This window comes from Syngnathus floridae, chromosome 11 (genome assembly GCF_059516105.1).
Source record: "Syngnathus floridae isolate MCC-2025c chromosome 11, RoL_Sflo_1.0, whole genome shotgun sequence".
Taxonomy (NCBI): domain Eukaryota; kingdom Metazoa; phylum Chordata; class Actinopteri; order Syngnathiformes; family Syngnathidae; genus Syngnathus; species Syngnathus floridae.
The window spans coordinates 15,362,014-15,387,960 of record NC_142423.1 but is presented as its reverse complement, the minus strand read 5'-3'; the positions used below and the strand labels follow the sequence as shown (position 1 = coordinate 15,387,960).

The window sequence follows — 25,947 nt, the reverse complement described above, 5'->3', positions numbered from 1 at the left end:
GAGGGGAGCACCTGGAGAAAAGCCGCACAAAGACAGAAACAAGAAGGCTTCAGCTCTGATTTGAATGCCAAACAACAGAACTGTGAGGTGGAGGTGCTAACATCATGTTTTCGGGTTGCTGTTTTTTTACAAACACACCCTGAACTGGTGGCCTGTTTCTTTGGCATCTGGCCAAGGCTGCTTGTTGTTGACGTCAATTAACGGCACCAATTTTGCTGCAAATGTTGGGGTTAACCACGGTGTTGATCTGCAGAAACCTCTGGACCGTTAACCAATTAGAAATGGAGACGGGAAGGTTGTGAGTGAGAAAAGCTACCTTTCCTTCACGTCCCCCAAAATTCTGTTATCATGAATCAGTGCAGAGTAAATTGAAAGTATTACTTCCTCAACCCTGCGGCTTTGGAAACATCATTGATTTTTGCACCAGCAATGACACACATTGATTTGAAATGTGCAGCACAGTGGAAGAGAGCTTCGCATGGTTTTCTCCCATTTGGCCACATTTGGCTTTTGAATGTACCGCAGGTAGTATATGTTATCACCGTGCTTGCGTTGATTGGTACGATTGGTGTATTCCCACTCACTCCCGCATTCTATAAGAATTGCTCCTCCTTTGCTACACGCCAAATTGTCTGAGCTCATTATTCTTTCTCGTCACGGTGCTTTTGGTCATTTGTCAACAATGCTGTACAGGGTACAGATGAGGTGACGTAACAATGTGGAAGTTTCCCAATCTCCCTCAGGCTGTCATTGAGAAGGCTCATGTTCCAACCTGTAGCTTCCAAACTGCTTCTGCCTTTTACATGGAATTATGACAAATGACTCACAGATGACGTGAGAAAGCAAGCAAACCTCTGTTTTCAGTCCAAAGTAATATTTATTTGTTTGTTTGTTTGTTTAACAAAAGGAGCAAGCAAGCAGGTGTGAACAGGTGTTGATCTTTCTTCATCTCATCAGACATACTTGAATGAAATCTGTGTTCATGTTATATGGTGACGCCTGTCCAACGCATCCCCACAGATGAGTGACTTTCATACCGAGAGTTGTTTTATTTCTGGTTGTCTATTGTGCAGTTCTCCAAACCTGTTGTACCTGCAACTTTACAAAGTGGCAGTCGTTCAGACAGGGGTGTGTCCATAGCCAGAGGATATCTTCTGCGGGAAAAACGTCTCAACTGCCTGTTTGAAAGCATTTCAGTTCTAGGTGAAGAAATATACGTAGTACTTTGTAATCAATCGTATACAAATAGTTGATCACCCATGAAGTGTAAAGCTACACAACCTAGCCAATCTTTGATTTAATTCATACTTCCTAAAATGTGTCTGAAAGCGATCCGCCTGAAGCCGTTGTCGGTAAACCATTTGGAATTTTGCAGATTTGTGACATCTTAGCCAGCCAGCCAGCCAGCCAGCCAGCCAGCCAGCTAGCCAGCGCAGTGTACGTGTGAGTGTGCAAGTTTGACTCAATACTCCAGCGCACTTTTGTTAAACTTATGGGTGTGTTTGTATGACTTGTGTGGGCCGTGCAAGTATGCCTCACCCTCACATCCTTCAAGTGTCAGCGTGTGAACAAAATAGTCGCACCTTTTTATCGACTTATTTATTTTTATCTGCTGTGATTAGCAGAAAAAACCCATCTCAGATGGCTAAAGATGAATCAAAAAAAGATGAATACAATCAAAAGCATCTTTATTGATATATTATAGGATATTTTTCACCCACAACGAACTGTCAGGTGAGGCAATCCTTTGTCCTTCTTGTTCTTCAGTCCAGACACTGGAAGTGCAAAATGAGTGAAATTCTCAAGGCTTTCCATTGCTCTGTAATTTCCTCTTCTTGCCCCGTGCGCTTATTCGCTAGCGATCAGCCAATCGGAGTGATCGAATGTACGAAGCCGATGAATCCGCCAAAAACGCCCCACGTCGCTTCCCACCGGTCAAGTACCATTGCATCTTTCCTTCCTTCTGTATTCAGTGAAGGTTAAGTCAAGGAACAACGAGGAACAAAGAACAAACACACACTCGCACAGATGCACTCGCACACCAATGCACACACTCGCGCTCATGTGCACACAGCCCCTCCTCTGTTGCTAGGTTACTGCTGGGTGGTGCTGTGTCTGTCGTCCTTCTGCCCATTGCATTGCATCACATCAGATCACAGCACAGCACTGGCACCGCAGTAGGCGGAACATGTCAGTGCTCCAAGCTGGAACAAGAAAATGAGTTCACATCATTTCCTCCTGGTGCTCCTCCTTTAATCTTGAAGGATTTGATCTATAGTATACGTAGATATCTAGTCAAGTCAAGTTTATTTGTATAGCCCTAAATCATATCAATCTCCGTATTCGAAGAGTGGTGGCTGGAAATGGGCCTCGATGTCGAAATTGCATTCAGAAGCAGACGTTTGCAGCTAGAATAGTCATTTACCACAGTAACAATGTATAGAGTGTATTCCTGATTCGTTTATTGTTCTCCTCTCCTCATTGAAAAAAATAAATAAAGGCGTTTATAAGTGAGCCCAAAGAGTTGAACGCTAGTGGTAAAAATGAAAACAATGTGGTCCAAATATCAACTAAAGATTGCCATGGAAGATGCTTCCGTGCTAGGCGCTATATTCTCTTGTTTGGCTCTGCTTCCTCCCTGTGGTAGTTGTAACAATTGCTAGTGTGAGTGCTTTCAACGGGAAGGAAGCGTTGACGTAGCAGGATTTATAGCACAGCTTGAACTTTTCCAATTTTACACGTGCAAATCGTTCGAGCCAACAGACCTTTTTAATCCTAACGTGTAACCTTGCCTCCCCTCCCCTCCCCTCCTTGTCTCTTCTTCCTACCCATCCCCGTGAGGTCTGCCGGCCTTCACTCCTTGTTTCCTGTTTGGCTATAAAAGTAAAGTAGGTACAAGTGGTGTTTTTTTTTTTTTTTTTCCTCTCTCTCTCTCTTATTGAGTGTGTGCAAATACGCATGCCTGGTATTGACATGATAGTGCATGCTACTATTGTTATTTCTGGAAATAGTAACAAGAGAACCACAAAGAATATGCATAACAGATTTTTTTAAAAAATATTTATTGCTTAATCCAAACCCATTTTTGTCAAGATGCTTGTGATGCTCCATATCCAATTTTGGGATCTTCATGCACATGCATAAAAACGTTTGCATCTGAGCAAACATCTCCCGTGCACGTGGGGATGAATTTGTTGCAAATGACTTGAACGGAAACGCTGACGAGCGTGTGCTTCGTTTGTTTTCTTATCTGTTCTTGTTCTGTCATCATCCCTAGGTGTGGTTGCAAGAAGGAGAAGAAGAAGACGAAGAAGAGGAAGAAAATGGGGAGTTGAAAGCTCCTGTTGTGTTTTGCGTACAGGCGGAACATGCTGGAACCAGGACATATTACTTCAGTACAGACAGCTATGAAGAACAGAAGGAGTGGATCACAGCCATGAGCCAGGCCGCCGAGGTCAACGTTAATCCATCGCAGAGGTGTCGCACCCGCACCGACACAGAACCAACCAACTTAACTTGCGTATTAAATACACTCATTCGTTGATGGAATCAGAACGTATACCAATAACGGCAATTGAAATGAGTGCAGTTCAAAGGATGCACTGCAATGGTGGCTGGCTGCTCAGTCTGTAGCAGCCTTCCATCTATATATAGTCTATATACTGAAAGACAAAATGGACACGGCGCATGGCGTTTGCCCGCAGTCTACTTTGTACACTAAGTGGTGGAGCTCTGTGACGATTGCTTGGTGAGCGGTGCAAAGCGTAGGCCAGCCCAGCCCTCAACCCAAAGTCCACTGTGCTCCAGTTCATGAAGACAAGTGGTACAGATAACGGACACATACGTATCATGGAATATTTATTGTTTTATTGTTTCTTTTTTAGATCCAACACAGCCGTCAGCCCAGAGCGGACCATGGTTACTCGAGACAGCGACCCGCAAATAGAAGTCAAACAACAGATAACGGCAAACCAAAATGACAATGGGGTCGACCACTTGGAAACGCCGCCACTGTCAACGTCTTGTTCCGATCAAAGCACAGTGAACAACAGTGCCAGACAAGAGGACTGCGGAGGAAAAACGGAAGACGAAGGTGGAGGGCCTGCCTGTGGCCATGCTCAAAGCAACCACAATCCAAACGGTTGGGGTCATCATTTCCCCACACCCCAAAACCCTAAGAGTCAACCCCCTCAAGCGCAAAATCACAGCACGGGTACGCCTCAGAGACAAGCGGGAGGGGGTGTCCAGCCACCCAATGACACCAGGGAACAGCATCCCAACGTGGTGTTGAGAAGAGGTTTTGTTCCTAGGACTGGCCCCGAGAGAGTGGCCCAAAGGAAAAGCTCAATGGCGCAACTGCAGCATTGGGTCAACCAGCGGCGGGTCATGGTGTCCCAGGAGGACATCAACAGGTACGTACGTAAACATCAACAAAGTTAATGGCGGGCTGGCGGGCTGGCTGGGGACCTCTCCCTCCTCCAAGCTTGCCGATCATTCGGATCTTGGAAGAGCCCATTTTCGTTTAGCTGGTTAGCTGCTTGAGTATGAAGAAGTGTTTGACACATTTCCTCACTCGCATCTCATCGGATTTGTTATTTTTTTTTTTCCTCCCTTCCCTCAGTCCATCGCATTATTACCCGGCAAACCAAGGGTTCAACTACTATGGCTACCCCAGTGGCGGCCCCCAGTATTTGGAGGAGTACCCGCTGTACCCACCAGGAGTCCGTCCTGACAGCATTTGCTCGGCCGCCGGGGCATACGACCACCGCTGGGCTGTCGAGGATAAGCGTCGCTCACTGAGGGACGGGCCTCACCAAGCGTATCCCAGGGACTCTTGGGGACCGCAGTACTACGGCGGCGTGGACGTGAAGTCTTTGAGACGCCTTTCCATCCAGCCTCGTTCCAGGTCTGTGCCCAGGTCGCCGTCCTTGTCCTCCGGGGGGGCCTACTCGCCAGTAGCGCACAACTTTGCCTCACCGGCTCGATCACCATCGGCACGTTTTGACCGCTTTTCGGGGCGAACGAGGGAAGACGGGATCTATGCCGATCCGTCCGCCTATAACCTGAGGAGATCGCTCAGCTCGCCAAAGGTGAGCAAGATTGCGGATGATCGTACACTCGACTGACGGTGCTTTGGAATTTTCCGTCCATGTTTTTTCGAGGCGGCGGGCGCAACCAATGTCCAAACGAACCAAATGCCTGCATTTCATTTCCAGATTTGTTTCTGTGTTAAGCATAGTAGATGGAGATGAAAGAGAGAATGAAAGATTAATGTTGTGAGCATTTTCACCTTTCTCCAGTCTAACGTCCTTGCTGTCACTCTTGGTTTCATCTTCCTCTTTCCTCATTATGGTCTTCCCTTCCTTCAGTATGACTACTCTGGTGATAGGAGGTCCATAAATCAAGGACTATACCACCACCACCACCACCTCCACCACCTCCACAACTACCCTGTTTCCCCTTCCATCCACAATAAAATGGTACGTGCTGCATTTCAATCTAGAGGGCATCATAGAAGATCAAGAAAGTGAAGTGGTGGTAGGCCCGTTGTTTTGAAATATATGTAGTCAAGCTTTGTTTTGCAGCTGCTAATGTCTCTCGCATAGCCATATTGACGGCAATTTCTTCCAAACATTGTCCTATGACCTTCAAGTATGTTTGCGTGCACGTGTGAGTGAGTGAGTGAGTGAGCGCCTGAAAAAACAATGCTCATTTAGAGTTCACATTTAGATTGAAGATAGAGAACAGCAATTGTGGTAGATGCATCAATGCATGAATGGTGCTACTAGTGATGGGTGCTGGCTCCAGCAGATACCAGGGATTTTCCAAGAATGCCAAACAGATACCGTACCGTATGGCTGATATCCATAAATCACTGATTTGCGGGAAAGATTCCTTGCAACTCATGACCACATAATAATATCTTTGCAATGTAATGCGCAACCATAGTTGGTCATGACGTTGTCTGAAGCGAAACCCGGCCGAGCGAGGGAGCGACCGACCGCAAGAGCGCTTTATGGAGTCCTCACCCCACATTTGTTTGTGATGCGATGGGGGGCTTTGTTTGCTCTGCTTGTGTCCGATCTGAAAATGCTGCTGCTGCTGCATATGTATGTGTCTGTGTGCTCACCCACCCTATTGATCACCATTGCTGCCGCACGGTTCAGGACGACATATTAGATCTCCAGCTCCAACGCAACTTGGATTATTTAGACCAGCAGGTAGGCATGCACATCTGCATTGTCTGTAAACTCATGCCATCCCCAGTGTTTCGTGCAGACATGATGACTATTTCATCCAGCCATCATTTTTCCCCTATTGAGGAAAGATTGAATTGAAAGCGCAAGGTGTTCCAGGTTGTTGTGATTGTGAGGTGTATGTCATTTGAGCTGAATCTTCAGGTGCTGGAGGGAAGCCGCTTAATTGGTATGGTTACCCGAAGGGTGGAGAGATCCTCCTCTGCAGCAAAGCTCTGCATTCAAGTAAGAGAGGAGCGAGCGCGAGAGAGAGAGAGCGCAGCAGGGAGGCAGGCTTCAGCGAGCAATACTGCTTTGTTGAGCACCAGATAGAAAGAATCACAGCTCTCACGCTGATGCTATTTTGGAACTTTTGTACAAAAGTTACAGTAAGGAAATCAATTGTATCCTTCATCCAAGGCCAAAGTGCAGCAATTCATCAGATAAACCACACTTCCCTAAGCCTGCCTCTCTTTTGGTCGTGTTTTTGTCTGCATGCGGCGTTCTGTCACCCGCCTTTTTTGCTTTCTCTTTTCCATCACATGGTCGGTCCCGTTTTCCAAAATAGCCGCAATTTTTGTGTATGGCACTTTTGTGACGTGGGCAAAATGGGAAGGACATATTTGCAAATGGCACACTTTCTTGTAGGTTCATATACAGTAGGCACGTACGGCTCTGTCACTCTTCCGATTGAGTACGAGTCTGGATTTTTTGTTTGTCAAAACGAGATGAGTTGATTCGTCATCAAGCCACAGCTTTACATCCATGTCATCGTACTCCTTTGTGCACGAAATCAGATGACTAAAAGCCAGTCTAAACATGACAACTATTTTCCTTGTGTATCTTTTAGGGTGCACATGTGCACACTTTCTAATCCTCCCTTGAAAAGATGACTCATTTTCCAAAAACCCTTGTTTGACCTCTAATCCTTGCATGTATACAGACAGTGCTGATATTTTCATGATGTAGTACGTATATGAAATGCATTTGTAACCATGGTCATCTTCACTTGTGTTTTTGTGCGCTTTGATTGTTGACTTCAGATCAAGTTGTCTGTTTGAGACATCATGCACACCACCAACGTTTGTCAATCATTTTCACCTCAAAACAATGGTTACTTTATTTGACCTCAAAGACTGTTTTCTAAATTGAATGTCTGCAAGAAAAAACGTGCCATGTTGATCACCATGTTGTTTGGTGGAATATTCCAAGTCCCTACATTTTTACCAGCATGTTTGTTTTTGCTGTTTCATTTTTTTTACTTTCATGTCATGGGGAACGTGCCATTTTTATTATTATTATTTTTTTTTTTTTAAATGAAGGAATCCGGAATGTGTAACCCTAACCCTTTTATGTATCTCGAAAAACTCAGGTATCATGTACCTCGAGGCACCCATCCATGTTCCATTAGTAGAAATGGCGAAAACTGGTTCCCACATTGCAGTGTTTTCATTTGTTTTCCGCCTTTGGGAACACGCCTTTTGATGTCTTTGTTTTACAGGTGCCTCCTTTCCATGATGTCTACAGAGAGTTGCACCCAACACTCAAGCTAAATGAAATTGAAACGAGTGTAAGTTACACTCTAAATGGGCTCGCGCCTTTTGAAATAGACTGTGTGCGCGTGCCTCCGTATGTCTTTGTCCTTTGTGTGCGTGCGTTTGTGTTCGACATACCTTTACATTTGTTTTCATCCCAGTTTCTGTTTGTTTGTTTATTTGTTTGTTCGACATGATATCTGACAGAAACTCTTGGGCCGGCTCTGTGAACAGAATCACATTGTGAAAGATCATGAAGCAGTTGTTCACAGATTACGAATGGACAAGGTAATTGTTTTTTCTTTTCTTGTCACGCTGTAACACGTTCATCAATGAACTGCTTTGTATTTAACGAGGAGTGTGCAAAACATACAGAGTAAATCTTCATAATAGGGTAGGCATAGTCGTATGAAACCTCCGTTGGAAACCCTAACCCTAGTTTGAAAGCCTAACCTAAGAGGATGTTGCTGTCGTGGTCGCTGTTTACAGGACAGCCTCGAGGAGGCGTTGGTGGCTACTCATCAGGAGATGGAGAAGTACCAGAACCAACCTGTGGCCATGGAAAAGCTACATATCAAAAAGGAAACGCTACAAAAGCAGCTCATCAACATCAGAGGGGAGCTTTCCCAGGCCTCCAATGTAAGACAAAGCCAGATGCTTGCCTTTTACACTTGGAGTTGGTTTTGAAAAACCTCTCAAAGTCACTGTCAGTTGCCACGGCAAAACATCCTTTGCCCAACTGCAGAAACAATGCAATCAGAAAGTCTACTTGCAGGCTTTAACTACCACTCGTATGGAATTTGAAGCATTAGAGGATGAGGCTCATGCCATTCATGGAGATCTCTGGGAACAACTTAACGCAGGCATCCAGGTAATTGTTTTCATCTTTCACTCCAAATCTGGACCGGGAAGGTGGAGACACTTTTTTGAGTCAGTATTCTTTCTGCAATGATGTCATCTTTATGTCAATTGACAAAAAGAAGTCGTACGTATGTGATTCAACTGCACATTCTGCAAGGATCTTTTCTGATATGCTATTCCTTTCTTTTGTTTTGGGTGTAGAGCGAATTGGTTCGAAGGCACATCCAGAAAGAGTTTTGGAGAGTCCAGGATGTATTAGAAGGTCTACACAAGAATCACTCATCCAGAGGCACGGACACAGCAAAGCACAAAGGTATCGTCAGAAATAAAAGCATGTGCTTTGCTACAAGTGCAAGTGTCTCACTATCCATCAATCAATCAATCCATCAATCAATCAATCACCTGTCTCCCTCTCTTCACCTGCAGTGGCCAGTGGTGCTTCGGGCTCCTTTAGCACCAATAGTCCAGCCAGTCCCCTCAGCTCAGTAAGCCTCACCAGCCCTCTAGGCCCTTACTCCCCAGTGCCCGGCTCCCAGGTCTCCCCCTCTAAACAGCTGGGCCCGGAGGTAAGCACCGGACACACCCAGCGAGGAGTCCATCCTTTTTCAACACCCGTCTCGCACTCTAGAAGCAAGCCTACCCCTAAAGCTCGTCCCAAATCTTGCGTCGTGCCTCAGTTCGACACTGAATCGAGTCCCAAAACAAGACCGACAAGTTACAGGGAACCTGACAAAAGCACAAATGCTGAAAAGATGAACACAGCCGCTAGCTGTGAATGCGCATTTCCTCCGTCGGCCTTAGTTTTGCAGAGTCCGAACGAATCCTCGGCTAGATTGGACACTGTGATTGAGGAAACGGATCAAAATATCACAAGCAGGTTTGGAAAGCCTTCCAAAGCCACACATATTGACTTTCTCCAAGTACAATGCCAGGACTCTACTTCCAATCAGCATTCAGACTTGGTACAAGATCACATGCAACTCCAAGATTTTGCTTGGATCAGGTCAAATATCTGTAGCCAAGAGGTCAAGATTGGACAAAGAAAAGATGTATTTCCTGACACCATTCGTGCATCTCCCTTGTTAGTAGAATATCCGAATGGTGAAGAGAACAGGCACTTTACTGTGCCTGAGTCTCCGATCCTGCTTTTCCAGGACATCTTTCAAACGAATGTGCTAACATCATGCCATGGCCCAGATTTCCCACTTGCTGACACGCAACAGCACCAGCAAGTATTCCATCCGACACGTCATGCTAAAATGCTGACTCGCCCCTACGATCAAACGGAACCTCACGCTGATCCAATGCTTTGTATGCTAACACAATCGGATTCATCAAGTCAGCCTTCAGATAAGGTTTTTATGCAGACTCATCTTTAGAAAATGATTCAACTTCCTTAGACTCCTTAGATCCTGGTTATTACAGTCGTCACATCCCATCTTTACAAGAAAAAAAATAAAAATAGAACCATTAAGACTTTAACATATTACATATATCAACATTAGAAACGATTTGAACTCAGTGGGATTACAATCGGATTCAATATGTTCCAGATGATATGATGACTTTTTTTGTTGGGCCAACTATCCTCCTCACAATGTCCAGTTTTTAAGAAATGAATATTTACTCATGTCCAACATTGGTCATCCAAAATAAGTCAGCACTACGGTGCACGTCGCAAGTCGATTCGATTCTACATATCGGAAGAATTAGCTCAACCACTAAAAGGATGAAAAATATCAACATGACTTTCCAGATCTTGTTTGGTGAGTCTGAAATCCGATTGGAAAAAATCGGCCATTGCCGATCGTGTGTCATCAGTGAAGGGCAGATTACAGTGACGTGGCAACACAAGGAGGAATAAATGTGAAAAGCGAATGCTCCATTTACGCAACTGGAGTGAGGCTGGCCAACCGAGAGAATGGCTATGAAATGAGGATAAAATCGTGGTGAAAATAAATAAATAAATGAATGAATCGAATTTCATTCAAGTTGTAAATGTAGTAGGTTGCTACTGATAGGGTCCAGGCCAGGTGATTCCTGGGCACATACGTACGTACGCACGTACGTACGTACTTGTTTCCTCACTCCTTGCTACTCTGCATTTAGCTGGCTTGTTTTCACTCCCGCTGAGGCGCACAGTTCTCTTGCTTCAACCTTTTCCATGTTTTGCTTCCTTTCTTGCTTGGTATTCTTCTCTTCTGGTGATCTAGGAAAGTGCACCCCCAAGACCCCCACTCCCCAAGTCCTATTTCCCTTTGGAATCCTCCACTACCTTTCCCCCTTCCATTCCCCCCTTGCCCTATGACAGCACCATCTGGCTACGCGGCTTGGGCATCGATGATGATTACTTTGATGTTGAAGATTCTCACGTCGGAAAGGTATTTTGTAGATTCTACGTCTGCCGTGCCCCACCCGTAAATATTTCTCACCGTCACGTTTTTGAATGCGCTTCATCCGACACGGCCGTCTGTCGGTTGAAGCCGTCGCTGAATCCGATAGCCCTTGGTCCGGGTCGATGATTTGTCGCTGATTCGAAACCGGGTCAAACCGTGGCAATTCAATGCTCTGCATTTGCATTTGAAATGCACTGCAAACGAAGGCTCTGCACCAATGATGTTGGACTAGCCACTTCCTGTCATCAAACATGTGGCGCGTACGTAACTCACCTCATGGATACATTTGGAGTGACCATTTCATTTTCCACAGTAACTTATTGTAATGGGTGAAAGATTTTGAACGATTAAAGCTGCCTGAGCTGGTGTGATCAGGCGCAAGAAGTAATGCAATGCTCGTGCCATTCAAGTACACTGTGGATGTTCAATGGAAAGAAGCGCACGAGGAAAGAATCAAAGTCTTAAATCGTATTTGCTCCTTTCAGATGCTTTATGTTCTCATCTAGGAGGGACGTTCAATCGCTCAAGTATACGTAGTATCTATCTTCTCTCTTGCAGATGACTTTTGGCGGTCCGAATAATATGAGTGAGCCACAAGACCAAGGGCTGGAAAGGCAATCCGGCATCAAGAAAGGTACAACAATTGAGGTTTTCATGCGATAAGTTAACTTAGCGAGTCCGACTCAGCTGATGATTATTCTCCTGTGGTTGGTACAGAGTAACTCATGGGACATGGGATTAACATGCCCTCTGGCATGTTTGGAAGCCAGATGAAAGAACAAATCAAAATGCATAACAATGATGCTTTGTCATGCACAAGAGAATCATGCTTTGAGCGCACATAATCTCCTTTCCCACGGTGGTGACCAAATCTTGTTGCTTTCAGGGCTCCCTTCAAGAACCAAGTCACCTGCTGATGATTCACGGAGCTGGTCTGCTGGACTTTCCCGTCAGAATGGGAGAATGGCTAATGGGATTTCCAGGGTAAGTCAACCAAACACGAGCAGCCAGTCAAGCTACGTACGTACGTCTTGCTTCAAGCTTCAAATAGAACTTGTCATGTGGAATTCACACCATGGATTCAATTGAGAACAATACAGTCGGGTCTTTTTCAGTCTCACTGAACAACGACCAGTTGGTATCGCTAGGGAAATACCGTTAGCAGTCAGTCGAGGAAATGAAAAGCTGGACAAAGCATGGCCCTTGCATTTATTCGCTCCGCAATTTTGAAACTATTTATACAGGCCTCCGAGATGGCAAAGCATAACGGAACCCAAAAAACCCCCAATGCGTGTAACAACGGCCGAATCTCACTCTCGAGACAAAGCGCGTTATGTTGTGCCTAACGTTCCGACCATCTCGGTATCGCTTGGTGAGGATCAATCCGTTTGGAAGACGGATGGATGAAGTTGAATGGTCTAAACGCTTGAGTCCACCACCACTCATGATGATATTTGGCCATTCGGATCACTGTGAGTTTTGGTAGTTGAAATATCACGTGTTTTTTTCTCGTGGTCTTTGACGCAGGAACGTCCGAAGAGCGCTGTGTTTCCAGCTGAGCTTCGGTCAAAGATGAGTCTGGAGGAACAAAACGAAAGGATCCGGCGCAACCAGAGCAGCTCTGTACGAGACAAAAGGAGGAGTCTCAATCTGTCAGGCGTGCAGTCTCCCGCCGGCTACAAAGTGGTATTTTGCCTCTGCCGCTGTGAAATGTTGAGGAAGCTCACTTATGTTCTTGGACTGCTTGCTTGTTTGTTTGTTTGTTTCGAATGATTGGCCCCCCCGTCTTTGTCAAATGTGGCTTGCGCTCTGTGAGCGTGCAATGTTGCCCCTGAAAAATGCCAATCTGGTTTTGCTCCATCAGCAGTCCAAACTGACTGTCAACAGTACCGATGCACTATGAAGTGGAGCGCCACTGCTTTAATATACGGTAAACCATCATGTGTGCAGATTCGACGGCGGCTAACAGCTCACGAGATTGACATTAATGACTTGGAGGCAGCAGTCAGAGGTCAGGGACTGGAGTCACCTCGCGAGGAAATTGCCCGCTTGAGACGCTCGCAGGTCGAACCCGAACATTATGATCTGGACATCAAGAGAGAGGTAATTCTTGACCAATGAAATATATGAATTGCACATCCTTTCTGACTAATGATACATTGTACCTCTTAGCTAATGGCTCCGGAGAAGGTTCTTATCCCAGAGCGCTACCTGGAAATGGAAGACAACACCCCTTTGAGTCCGGAAGAGCAGAAGGAAAAGCAGAAGAAACTTGAGCGGATCAAAACTCTGATTGCCAAATCCAAGTATGTTTGTCACACAATTGAAAAGGTTCATTCAAAATTCAATTTCCATTTAGTTAGTTTGAGCAACAACGACGACAAAACAATCTGTAGATTGTGTGTGGGCGGGACTCCAAACCCAAACCCAAACCTTCCAGTTCTCACCTGTCTGTCTGTGTGTGTGTGTTTGTTGTGCCTTTGCTCAGTCTGCAAAACGTTGTTCCTGCCTTGGACGGGCCTGTGGAGGGTGGAGCCCCAGTCAATTCCCAGCAGCAATTGCAGGAGCAGGAAAAGCGCATTGAGATCTCCTGCGCTCTGGCTGCCGAAGCCTCCCGTCGCAGCCGCCTTCTCTCGGGTGAGCCGAGCCGTCCAAAAGATCCCATGCTGTTTGTCTGAGAAATATTGTAGACGTCAGGACATTGTCACAAAGTGCGCTTCAGTCGACTGCCTGAGAATTGCTTCCCACAGATCTGATGTATGTTGTGTTGCGCCCTATTAACAGGCACAAACAACCTCAAGGGTGTTGTTTGTGTGTTTGCATGCCGCAATGAGGGAGAAAATCCCGCCTTGAGCTCCTTGACGTCTTTATTTTTGATGCTTTCCCTTCCTTCATTTGACTCCAGCCCAGTGCGCCCCAGATACCCCCACTTCCCCAACCAGCCTGCACTCTCCCCCTTCCTCTGCTGACTATCCCACCTCCTCATTATGAATGCCTGAACGGGACCAGGTAAGTGACTGTTCACCGATCGACCGACCGACCGACCGACCTTTTTCCTCTGGCACCTTGCTTCACCGGCTGAAGAAGTGGAGCAATTAGAAAGAGAATCGATGCGTCTTGACTGCACTTTGACTTTATTTTGCATTCACTGGAAATCAAGGCAGGTGGCACACTGCCCGCCCGCACGTCCGCCTCACAGTTCAGACGTGCGGGCTTCCGTTTCGGATCAGTTTGCATGTTCTCCTCGTGCCTGCGTGGATTTCCTTCGGGTGCTCCGTATTCCTCCCACATTTCAAGAAGCTGCGTGGTAGTTTGAAATAACATATAACATAACATAATGAGAGAAAAGCTGCAAATTTAGTACAATGTGAATGCATGGGTGAGCGGAGGAAATGGCCAGTGCACTAAAGCATGGTCAAAGTATCAAGTCCTAGTCATGGTCATCTTGGAAAGGAATAAACCAAAACGAATGCCACTGCTCGGTACTATTTGACACCTGAAAATGTATTCCCTTTGACATTCTCTCTTTACTCTACATTGTGTTGCCTACAGCTCAAGCCCTGTCTGCTGTCAAGTTTGATGGAGCATCTTTTTGAGGACTTACTGTGTGAAATTTACAAAGAAGATTACCTCAAACAAACAAACAAACAAACAAAGTGACATGAACTTTTGAAGCGCCCCATCCAACACAAGCATGGCCAGCTGTCAACATGGCCATGAGCATTTGTCTCCTACCAAGGAATCAATCTCTCGCTACAGTACAGGCTTAGTAAATATCAAGAGCCCAGCTTTGAAGTTCTCAAGTCCTCCAAAGCAGTTGCCAGTATACAGCCGATGTTCCCTGAGCCAGTACAAGAGCTCTATACGTCGTGTAATGTATCGAAATTATGTCAACATAATGTAGCTCAGGACAATTTAGAGATGACTGACGGACTGTGAATGAAAGACAGGTAGCGTAAGAAGGTTGCATTCTTGAACAATCTGCAGTAATAAGAGCTGGTTTCATATTTTAAATGACACCTCAAACCCATTCCTTTGAGGTTGGGCCTTTAACCACCATAACGGCCAAAGGAACCTTGACAATTGGCACGCGCACACTCGGTCATTGTGAAAAACCGAGTTCTCTCGTGGATGGTAGAATGGGGCCGCAAGAATCACATTAGGATCTTTTTTTCGGCTTGGGAAAATTGTCGCATTTCCGTTTGGGGGGCCAGAAATCATTCCAAAATTGACTCGGCTTATGCGCCAGAGATATTTTGCAAGGGCCGCAAATGAGTCCAAAAGCAAGCATTGGTGCAGGCAGCCAGGCAGGCAGGCTACCATGCGCAGCTCATCCACAGATTGATTCCAACACATTGTACATACTACATATAGACGTCCCACTGCTCAAGAAATGAAACCCGTACACGTGTATGTTTCGAATGATGGCTATTTGTTGAAAAGAAGTAAGCTACACACGTTCAGTGGAAATAGAAGTGACCTTAGAAGTGGAACTCAAAAGATTGTCTGTGCAAGTTGGCGGGGAAATACAGTATCTGAGAAATACTGTCTCACAAGAAAATGATTACAGTTCATGCAAACGCGCATTGCAGTCTGTCTAAAATGTGTTTGATACGTACCTTTTCCTTTCGATAGTGACATTCCAAATCATGTTCATACAATGAGTCAGTCAAGTTTTGAAAGATACGTAAATGTCGTGCCAATACAAGTCCACAAAGGCCAGCATAATGTTCGATTTGAATGGAATCAAAAGACATTTTGGAAAAATCATGTATAATTGTACATTTGGGGACTTTATTTCTATTTACTATGGCACTTAAGTATTTCTTGTCATCGTATAGCTTTAAGAGCGCAACTATGTGAATATTGGTCCAGAATGAACTACCTTTATAAAGCAGGATAAATGAGTGGTAACATCTCGTCTTGTGTATCACCCACCATTTCCATTTTCCTTTCTTCAACTCAATGTCCAAGTGGCCTGTCTTTGTGATTTCAATGGGGGGAAATTCATTTTATGCTGAAAGCAGTTGTGCTCCTAAGCACGAAGCAAAAACAAAACAAAGATTTATTAGATGGATCTCTATTTTTTCTTTTTTTAAGAGAGGCAATATGCTCAAAAGTGGCAGTACTTCTATTTTTAGATGCATGGAAAGACAAGATGTCATTTTTACACTTTTCATCAACAAAAGATTTGCTTTAAGTTTGTTGCGCTTGTGGATGGATTGAACATAGATTGCTATTTTTCAATAGATGGAAACATGTCAGCATGGTCAGCCAGCCAGCCAGCCAGCAAGTGGTTTTCAATGTTTATGTTGGGGTTAAGGTCCAATTGTTAAAGAATATTGGGTGGTTCTTCTGGTATATTTTCCAAATCCCCCAGGTTGTCTGTCCTTCTCTTCTGTATAGCAACTATTACTATGGTGGAAGAAAAATGTACAAACTATGCAAATGATTCAAAAGAAAGTCCAAAAGACAATGTGCTTGCTTTCACAAAACTTTGCAATAAAGTGAATGTATCCAAAAGTCTTTTTTCCAGCCAGATGCTTCATCACAGTATTTTGTATGTCTTGTTTGGAATGAAAATACAGTACACATGTACGTATGTATGCTCTTTAACTCCACTTGCTAATGAGGTATTTCACTGCCAAAAACACTGCGAGAGACTACTGAGGTGAAACCTGCTTAACATCAACAAGCGCATTCATGATGATGATGATGATGATGATGACGCTCTTCAGTCTTGCTGTATGTCGAAATAAAAGGCGAAATCAAATCACTTTGTCGTTCATGTTGAACAGTAGACCATGCGCACAACCTCATGGGTTGAGAGTTGTGTTCACAATAATGTTGAGTTCCTCATATTGGTCAAATGGAGTCTGAATGACGTACTACGATCAAACCCAGGCCGCGAAAGCTCCGCGTCCTACCCACTGGACCATCAGGTCTGCTGACAATGAATAAATGAATGAATAATTGAGTTTATTTAAAGGACAGCATGTAATACCATAAATCATTGTCGCATCAGAAACAATAACCAGATTTAGCAGAGGTGCTATTTTCCACCCGTCGTCCTTCATGGTTGCTCGCGTGCTACCGCACTGGCTTCCAATAATGTGAGCTCTGCTGATGTGTTTCTCACGATGACCATTCAGTATTAAAAATATGTAGGTGATGTTAATGGCCACCTCAACAGTGTACAGTGTAGTACATGCAATCAGCTACAAAGAGGAGACAACCAATCAATCACGCCAGCCAGACCAAGGATCAATGATCTCACTGTAGGGCAGGGCGAGTCTGCATGCTTCGAGTTAATCTTCACCTCACATAGGCTACATGACACAATCAGCGCTCAAAGGTCAGATGAGAAAAAGAAAGCACTCAGTCATTGAAAAGCACAGTACTGGAGGAGAAACCATCGCAAGGGTTACTTACTACCATGGTTGCCATTACTGAGTTTCAGAGTAAGTCTTCTATGTTGCTTTGAAGTGCAACAACATTCAAACAATTTGATGTTGCAATGGCAAATGTCGTTCCTTTCAGAGATTGGCATTGGCCTGGTGGGATTTGCGTTGTTTTTTCTGCTCTTTGGTGTATTGCTCTACTTTGATTCTGTTTTGCTGGCCTTTGGGAACGTAAGCCGTATTCAGTCGGACACTTTCTCGTTTCCGTCGGATCAAATCGGCTTCAGTCCAAAACATGTTTCATTCTAACCCTTTTCTCTGTTCTCAGATTCTCTTTTTGACAGGTTTAACGTTCATCATAGGCTTCAAGAGGACATTTCACTTCTTCTTCCAAAGACACAAGTTCCGAGGCTCCTTCTTCTTTCTGGGAGGTGTGTCGCTCGTGCTGTGCCGTTGGCCCATCATCGGTATGCTCGTGGAGGGATACGGCTTTGTCCTTTTGTTCAGGTCAGTTACAGACAAAGTGTAACCAACAAAATGAATTTGGATGACGTGTGTACTTTGAATGGAATCCCAGTTCAAATAAACAAACACCTGCCTTAGTACGTAAATTGATGGTGGTGACTTTGTGTCCGTAGGTCTTTCTTTCCAATGGCCTTGGCATTTGTGCTGTCAGTGGTCAACATCCCATTCCTCAATGCTGTAAGAATATTTTCCCAGTAGCTCAACACACAATTGGCTTCATTTCCAATTCCCTTTCTTTTTTTGACTCTCACTACGATTGGCAATCACATGCTTCTCTTTCCTTCATAGTTTTTGCAGAGTGGTTCCAGCATGGTCTAAGAGAACATTTCAACACTGAGGGATCGATCAAACGTTGTTCAGATACTGGAGAAGAGACTCTCAACTACTTCATTCTTAGTACATTTCACCACAGTATTCAAAAATGACAGTGTATTTACTCCATGCGAACTACTACATGGTGTAACGCTTAGACCTCGGTGTGTATTTCAGACTTTTTTATTTATGAATAGTATATTACATTTGTTGTGCATTGGATCGAACTCTTTTTGTTGCATGACCTATCCGGTGGCTCTTAATGTGTTCAAAAAATCAATTGCAGTAACATGACATCCAACGGTTTGTGGATGTCTTGGAGACAACGGCGCCCAAATGTTTTGTTTGCATTGAAAATTGGATTTCACGACCGCAGTCGACTGTGGTTTGCATTTGTCTTTGCCGCTGGACTTTGATTGGCTTTGATGATAGGACTGCGCGTATCTTTCTCATGATCTGAAAATGAGCTAATCGTTTCTGGGCAGCTGTCCTCATCCTGCTACCAGGGAAGGAACGCACAAACGGTTAGCCCGTGCAAAAGAATCATAATTGACATTCAAACAGCAAACGGACATTCAATGCAAGAACTCATTTGGCGCACATTTTCACCAAGTTTCCATTCGACATGACCATATGCTTTCCCGAGTGTCACTTCAATCCCCAAATGAATCATAATGAATCCTCATCCAACAGGTTGTATGCACGTGTGTGGGTGTGTGGTTGTTTTCAGGGTTTTTGTACGATGCACTTTTTTGTAGCTCTTCGTAGAGTCATTAAACAAACGTCAAGGAATCATTTTTAAAACCATTTTACTTTATAAAATTACAGCAGAGCTTTTTCAAAATCAGATTCAATTTACTGTTATACATAATGTGGATGTAACATCGTTTATTGTTTAATAAACCCTTGCTTCAGTTCCCTAGTATTGACCTGCAAAAAAAGAAACGAAAACGCCTCTTAATTGAAGTTGTTGAGCTTGCGAGATGTTGTAAAACCTTGGCTGGCAGTCTCACACGTACATAGGTCATACGTACGTACCGGCTATTGGAGGAGACGGGCTTTCTTTGTGGCCTCCTTCTGCTTCACCTGAAATGAAGATTGCAACAAATTGCAAACAAACTGGTTAAATTAGACAGTGGTACCTGAGAGTTTCAACGTGGCAAAAGTTGTCATTATGTCTGTGTTTTGAAGAACGTGAAAAATGTTGAGGTACCACTGTACAGCATTTGTTTTCCATGTGAGGATTGTTTTCTTTACCTGAGGTGTCGGTGGGTGTAAATTGAGTGGCATTTGAATAATCTCCGGCCGAATATTCAGATTGACAATTCCAGTCCACAGGACAAGTGCTTAATGTCATCAGTTTCATATACATCCGGATCACATGTTGGGCTTTTTTCAGCGCCTCCCTTGGTGAGCTTTCTACCATCTTCAATAACCTTGAGGGACTGTCCTAAATACACACAGAAATGGCCTTATTTTTAAAAGATGGGTTTGCCCCCCCACCCCCCATGAGGATAACATGAGACTAATCAGGAAGAATGACTATTCTAGCTGCAAATATTGCAATATTATCTCCATAGAGGCCCATTTCCAGCAACCATCCATTGCGTTTGCTGATTGTGCTCATGAACATCTTACCTCAATCTCTTCATTTATTTCCGATATACATCCTTGGGAGTAAAGGTGGTAGATGGCCTTTTCCACAGTGTCGACATATCTTCCATTGTCTGAATTCCTACTGTAATGGAAATGCGTTCTCAGAAGCTCAAGTACTTGTGGGAGCGCTGCTTTGACATAACAGATTTTACTCTGTAAGACATAATCAATCCATAAATAAGGACAGCAAAATATGAAAAGAGCAAGGCACGTTCTTGGAAAGCATTTAGGAGGCTGTACTTTCATTTTCCAACTCGTGTACATTTGCTGATTGCATAATAGGCTCGAGATGAGGCATACGCTACTACATATACGCTTCGCATTGCTGCTCTTCTTCTGCGCACATTTAACGAGCGTAAGCTACCAGATGAAAATAAGGCAGACTGGCACGGAGGATATGTCCTGCCGCGAGTCACATTCTTTCATGGTAAATACGTATTGATCAAGTGTTCCAATTCTGTTCTTATGGGCTCGACAATTTCCGCAAACTCTAAAAATGTGATTTACGTCACCGCTGTAGTGGAATTTTCCACACTCTTGTGTTCTACAATTCTTCTTGTCCCATTTCTAAACCGAGTCACTCGCCTGACTTGACTCGTGTGCCGGGAGCGTGGGAATGATTCCCACTCGGTGGCAGTGGTGTGCATGTGGCTGGGACTGGTTGGCTCTCTCTATATGTGATGTGCCTTTTTTCTTTTTCTTTTTTTTGGGGGGGGAAATGATCATGACTCAAGATGTAGTTAGCTTTGCTGTTAAGATGTGAGTAAAACATCTGGTGAACTAACATCAACAAAATGAGATGATCACTTTGGACTGAGCTCAAAGTCTGTACCACCTTGAGCAGGGTCATTGTTGTGCAGATAATGATGATATCTTTTCCACAAAGCGATTTTGCAGCTTCTGAATTGGAGCTAGTCATAAGAGGGAGGCATGTGATAGCACTTATGAGAACACTCCTTCCTACACTGTGTCTCATTTCGTCTGGGTCATTTCTGCGCCCTATGACAGTCGGTGCTGCCCCCTCCCACTTTGAATATTTCGATGCAATGCAAAGCAAATTGCGCACGCTCGCCAGTTCCAATTCTCCCACGTCATACGAATTTTGCGTGTGCAGTGCTGTAACACATTTCTCATGAAGAAAAACCCTAAAGCTAACGGTGCAAAATCCCCTTTTAAATAGGCTAGTCTTTTGAATACAGTAGTCTTCACCATCCTTCCATTAACCGTACGGCTTGTTCCCGCCCCCGACAGGGGTGGCCTATCCCGGCAGTCATCGGGAAGCAAAGGTTTTGCCCTATCGATTGATTTTGTACAATTTAGATGTTTATTTTTAGACTGCAATTGAGGTAGATACAAACCCAACAATCCATTTAATGTCATGGTTATAAAAAGATGACCATGTTTATGACAAATTGTCCAAAACCGTATTCAAATGAATAGGAATTGCCCAGAAGGCAGAAAACGTCATGCGTTAATATCCACTTACCAAATTCAAATGTTCAGTAAACTGATAGATTAGTAAACAGCCATGGTCCAATTGATTGTCAATCTACAAAGGGACAAAAGAGTGTTAGTTTTCTTTGAAAGACTCAAACAAAAGCAACCTGATACGGGACCAAGTTAGGTATATTTCAATCAAGCGTTTCGTCTGAATAAAGTGTCCATGTAAACATAGCCAGTATTGATCCATTTTCAGGAAATGGCTCCGTGTACTATTTTAAGACAACACGATGTCTCTCAAAGGCCTATTGAAGCTCTGGCATAGTATGTTGATGGCTGGATGGATGGATGGATGGATGGATGGCTGGATGGATGGCTGGATGGATTGATGGATGGATGGATGATTCTCACCAGGCGATTGAGGCTCCGCAGGTGCTCCTGCGTTATTGAGTGTCGGCATGGACCGGGAACACCACCCAGTACCAGGTGAAAGCAGACGATGAGAAACAAGCGCGGATGCCGAGCCTAAAGGAAAGGACAGATGATAAGTCGACAAATGAAAGGGCATATGTACGTATATTAGGGTCGCGTGGTCATCTCCCAACCCAGAGGTTGCCAGTTCCATGCCCTGCCACTGTGACCATGTTGAAGTATCCTCGAGCAAGCGACTGAACTCCAGGCTGCTCCTGATGCTATGTCACAACTCGGTGAATTAGGAAATGGTGTGAAAGTACCAAAGGTAGAAAAGCGCCATGGAAGGGAAAGCCCATTGAAGTCAGACCTCTGGCTTGGGAGTCCCAGACGGCACATAGTACGTATGTATGCGTGCATCCATTCGTCCACACAGATTACTTTCTGTCGTTTGGATCAGCTACTGCAAATGCTGTGACCAAGGCAAGCTGATGAATGATAGTATTAAGGAGCCACCTCTAGAAATAACAATTCCTAGAAAGCATCGCTATGCATACCAGGCCTAGCAATAAAGACAGATACTCACTCTGTGTGTCAGTGGTTAGACAAAGCCTGGAAGAGCAGGTCATGACCACACCAGCATCAGAGCAGCGATTAGAAGAAGCAGGTGAGGGAGGCTGAACAAAGAGGTACCTGCACATAGTAGCAGGCTTTATTAAGACCCAGGCCTCATCCGAGGCGCAGATAACTAGCAAACAGCCACTTCAGTGCCAAACACGCATAAGAAAGTTATAATATACCACAAACCACGGAAGAGAACAGTCAACAAATAAAGCCGCAGTCTTGCAATTCTGCTTCTAATTCCAAACATTTGTTGGCTGATAAATTGCACATAGTGGTGAGTAATAGGTCACTTTAACCCAAGAGTAACATTTGAAAAGAAAGTCGAAAAGAAATCTATCGAGAGCAGAAGGAACCTCGCCGAGCCCGCAGAGCCGACCGAGGAAGAGCCACTGCGCTGAGCCATGCAGCGTGCCGTGATGCGCGACCCCACTCAACACATGAGCGGTGTGCTCGGGGGGCAGGCATGCGTGCGTGCGTGCGTGCGCTTTGCTGACAACAATGAATTGCGCAAAGTTCACACATGAAAGGGATCGATCATCCGTGGTGCATTTTTCACTGACAAGCACACTTTATGTCTTCTTTGTTTTCTTCTTGTCTCTCCATTCGTTTTGATGGAATAATGGAATGAGCGATGCTTTGAAAAATGGCCATTTTTGACGAGGATTCTGGCCATGGCCCGTCCCTTCCCCACCCTTCATGTCTCGGTGGGAGTGACGACCCATCGATCACAGTTTGTCTATTCCAAATGATTGTAAATCCATCTGTCCATCCATCCATCCATCCATCCATCCATCCATCCATCCATCCATCCATCCATCCATCCATCCATCCATCCATCCATCCATCCATCCATCCATCCATCCATCCATCCATCCATCCATCCATCCATCCATCCATCCATCCATCCATCCATCCATCCATCCATCCATCCATCCATCCATCCATCCATCCATCCATCCATCCATCCATCCTGTGAGGCAGACATGCTAACCCCTGCCCACTGAGCCACCCTACATTGATTGATCTACAAAACAGCCCGCTTTTTCCCTCGCTCGTATCACTCATGCACTTGTCCGGTGCGGGTTAGGCTCCGGTTGCTACCGTACTAAAGCGTTGTTACAGTTTGGGCATCCCACCTGCCACTGACAAAAGGTGTCGTCTGTCTCACTGTGGCAATGTCACCATTCTGTTGCACCTGATGTTGCCCGGTCGGTGTAGTCGTAAGTTAGGAGAGGCACAATGTTACCCAACAACAAGAACAGCACAAACCTAGAGAACAAAAATCTCTAGTGACCAAAATACAGACTGGTAAAATGATGAATCTATCTTAAACAACATGAAAGGGGATATTTGTCTCAAGTCAACCTTAAGAATATACTACATGCATCATATTTTGCGGCGAAAAATGTCATGACACCAACCAAGCGCCAGGCTTGCTTTTTCCTTGAAGCACCTGTCAAGTAGCACGCAATGAACATGTGAGGCCAAAGAACTCGCCAAAGCAAGTCACGGATGAGAGAAGTCGGAGAAGGAACTGGGAGCAAAGTGCTCGACTGGATACTTTGCAAGTCGTCCTCTTGAGCACCGAGTTCAAAAAGTAGGTTTGACGTTCATTAGAAATAGCAAATAATAATAATCATAGAAGGAAGTCTCTCATTTGATTCATTTCTTTCCCTTGTTAGATGAGGTGAGATGAGATGAGATGCTTACATGATCTTGATCTGTAGCAAAGTCATATTGCTTGAAATAACACAATGGAGCAAGAAGCAAATGATTTGAGCCACGATACTGTACTAGGGAACATTTGGACATGACTCTTACCTTAGTGATGAAGTCTAGCGCGTGTGTGTTCATCTGGATGAGATGAAAAGCCAAAGAAGTTTCTGCGTCATTTGCCCAACAATGGAGCCTGTAGAATCTCAGCCGAGGTGCTCAACACTCCGAGGGTCTTGCGGAGGAGATCTGAAGACTCACTGAGCCACAACAATCCATGCATATAGACGACATGGGTGGGAGGCTGGATCACAAGTCTTCACCGCCTGCCTCTGCCTTTGGAGAACCTCCTCCCACTTACTCACAGATGAGGCAGGTTAACAAATGTTCTGACAACCTCATATTTATTGTGATTTCTAGATTTAAAAAAAAGACATTTTTTGGGGTGTTATTGATTTGCATTTTTAGTCCAACTCTATCTTGTGGTCTATTTAAATATTTAATGATGTAGCTGACGTTAAATTATTGATTGTATTGCGTCAAATTGGATTGCTCTCAAACGTAATGACGTCGTATTGAAGAGTTCGACCCTTTCTAATGGAATGGCAACTTGTGTATCACGATATGGCTCAAATCTTCCCAAGGCATTGTATGAAGCTAGATGTCACGTCTCGTCCCCAACTGCTCCACTATGTGTCTGTTGTCTTGGTTTCTGTCTGTGTGCTCGCCCCTCCCCTCCCCTAACCTCCCCTCCCCTCCCCTCCTGTGTGCCCATGATCAGTGTGATTATTCCCACCTGCCTCTCTCTCTCGTTACCTGTCGTGTATATAAGTCCTGTCTGCCTGGCCCTCGCTCCCTGTCGGATCATTGCTTGTGGTTGTTCGGTGTTGGATTTACGTTGTGTGTTCCTGCCATGAAGTCTTTTTTGGTTCCTGTTGTCGTCCGGTCTTGCTGTAGTCATGTCCTGATGTCGTCCGGTTTCACGTCCCCGTCGGTCGTTCATGTTATTGTGGTTCCGTCGTGTCACTTTGCCTTTTTTGAGTTCACCGATAAACCAAGCTGGTCCAAGCTGCACTCGGTCGTCGTGCTCCATGCTCCACCCGACCGTGACACTATACATGGCATGCTCAAGACATTTCTCGAATTCTTCCATTATTGCCCTACAAACATAGCCACTTTGTTTTTGTATTGGATCGAGCACATGATCTCTCCAAAGATTGTTAAATCTTATCGTACAGTCTCATCACAGCAAAGACCCTCAGGATAGGCAACATTATCAAACGGCGTTTCTTTTCACGTTATCACATGATAAGAAATCTTTCAATTTCCTTTTGCATCCACAACCTACTGCAAAGTGTCAACGAACAGCTCTCTTGTCTCTTCATCTATCATTATCTCAAGCCTTTTAGATTGGGCAGTGATTTTCAATTGGAGCGCCAAATCAGTTGTGTTGTTTAAACCAGCTGCTTGCTGCCTTTCTTTTCTCAACAGCACTTGGAAACACTAATTCATGCCTTGCTTCATTATATCTCGGTTGGATCACTGTAATCCACCAGTCCTCCCTCCCCCAAGCGTCTCCGGTTGGTCCAACATGCCGACGGTGCTTGTCAGAGGGAGCGCATAACCCCAATTCTGGCCTCCCTTCACTGGCTCCCAATACATTTTCCGAGTGCTGCCGGTCCTTCCCTCTGCAAAGGCCTCCCCTTGAATGTTAGTTGGGCTAGCCCCTTCCCTCTCTGTCCATTCATAAAAGGTATTTCTTGGCTTTTGAGGGACTTTGGAGCATTTTGTCCCGATGGGGAGGGGGGTTAGGTGACATCCAAATTGCAAATGGCGA

General features: G+C 44.7%; 3 protein-coding genes across 14 annotated transcripts in view; 2 read left to right on the top strand and 1 right to left on the bottom strand.

Annotated features, from left to right (window-relative positions):
- The window catches only part of plekha6 (pleckstrin homology domain containing A6), a 29,326-nt gene extending 12,525 nt beyond the window's left edge, over positions 1–16,801 (top strand). For 4 of the 12 annotated variants that reach the window (XM_088389065.1, XM_088389064.1, XM_088389069.1 and 1 more), the window contains 21 exons: positions 3,278–3,477; positions 3,885–4,412; positions 4,622–5,090; positions 5,370–5,480; positions 6,168–6,221; positions 6,402–6,482; positions 7,738–7,806; positions 7,979–8,059; positions 8,261–8,410; positions 8,547–8,642; positions 8,834–8,945; positions 9,059–9,198; positions 10,846–11,013; positions 11,587–11,662; positions 11,915–12,012; positions 12,556–12,714; positions 12,979–13,131; positions 13,201–13,334; positions 13,517–13,665; positions 13,934–14,037; positions 14,581–16,801. In XM_088389065.1, the coding sequence (XP_088245191.1) occupies positions 3,278–3,477; positions 3,885–4,412; positions 4,622–5,090; positions 5,370–5,480; positions 6,168–6,221; positions 6,402–6,482; positions 7,738–7,806; positions 7,979–8,059; positions 8,261–8,410; positions 8,547–8,642; positions 8,834–8,945; positions 9,059–9,198; positions 10,846–11,013; positions 11,587–11,662; positions 11,915–12,012; positions 12,556–12,714; positions 12,979–13,131; positions 13,201–13,334; positions 13,517–13,665; positions 13,934–14,019 (3,114 nt within the window). In that variant the 3' untranslated portion in view covers positions 14,020–14,037; positions 14,581–16,801. The remainder of the gene's footprint in view (positions 1–3,277; positions 3,478–3,884; positions 4,413–4,621; positions 5,091–5,369; positions 5,481–6,167; positions 6,222–6,401; positions 6,483–7,737; positions 7,807–7,978; positions 8,060–8,260; positions 8,411–8,546; positions 8,643–8,833; positions 8,946–9,058; positions 9,199–10,845; positions 11,014–11,586; positions 11,663–11,914; positions 12,013–12,555; positions 12,715–12,978; positions 13,132–13,200; positions 13,335–13,516; positions 13,666–13,933; positions 14,038–14,580) is intronic. The other 8 variants (XM_088389067.1, XM_088389062.1, XM_088389063.1 and 5 more) reach the window with 8 other exon arrangements.
- Positions 16,802–17,352: 551 nt separating this feature from the next.
- golt1a (golgi transport 1A) lies at positions 17,353–19,058 on the top strand. Its single transcript, XM_088389074.1, has 5 exons — positions 17,353–17,489; positions 17,569–17,660; positions 17,758–17,936; positions 18,068–18,131; positions 18,243–19,058. The coding sequence occupies exons 1-5, from the start codon at positions 17,465–17,467 to the stop codon at positions 18,270–18,272; spliced, it is 390 nt and encodes a 129-aa protein (XP_088245200.1). The 5' UTR covers positions 17,353–17,464; the 3' UTR covers positions 18,273–19,058.
- Positions 19,059–19,152: 94 nt separating this feature from the next.
- LOC148391415 (macrophage colony-stimulating factor 1-like) lies at positions 19,153–24,477 on the bottom strand. The gene is made up of 7 exons (XM_088389073.1): positions 24,219–24,477; positions 21,774–21,887; positions 21,409–21,471; positions 19,905–20,075; positions 19,524–19,716; positions 19,305–19,352; positions 19,153–19,196 (listed from the first exon to the last, which is right to left on the bottom strand). Exons 1-7 carry the CDS (start codon positions 24,249–24,251, stop codon positions 19,186–19,188), a joined length of 633 nt encoding a protein of 210 aa, XP_088245199.1. The 5' UTR covers positions 24,252–24,477; the 3' UTR covers positions 19,153–19,185.
- Between the last annotated feature and the right edge of the window lie 1,470 nt (positions 24,478–25,947).

Bases quoted from the DNA above. Each gene is read 5' to 3' on its own strand.
- golt1a (XM_088389074.1), top strand. From the start codon at position 17,465: ATGGTTGCCATTACTGAGTTTCAGA. The intron at 17,490-17,568 runs GTAAGTCTTCTA...CGTTCCTTTCAG, and splicing joins TGCCATTACTGAGTTTCAGA to AGATTGGCATTGGCCTGGTG. The intron at 18,132-18,242 runs GTAAGAATATTT...TTTCCTTCATAG, and splicing joins ACATCCCATTCCTCAATGCT to TTTTTGCAGAGTGGTTCCAG.
- LOC148391415 (XM_088389073.1), bottom strand. From the start codon at position 24,251: ATGAACACACACGCGCTAGACTTCATCACTAAG. The intron at 21,472-21,773 runs GTGAGAATCATC...GTCCCTTTGTAG, and splicing joins TGCGGAGCCTCAATCGCCTG to ATTGACAATCAATTGGACCA. The intron at 19,717-19,904 runs GTAAGATGTTCA...GTGTGTATTTAG, and splicing joins AAATAAATGAAGAGATTGAG to GACAGTCCCTCAAGGTTATT.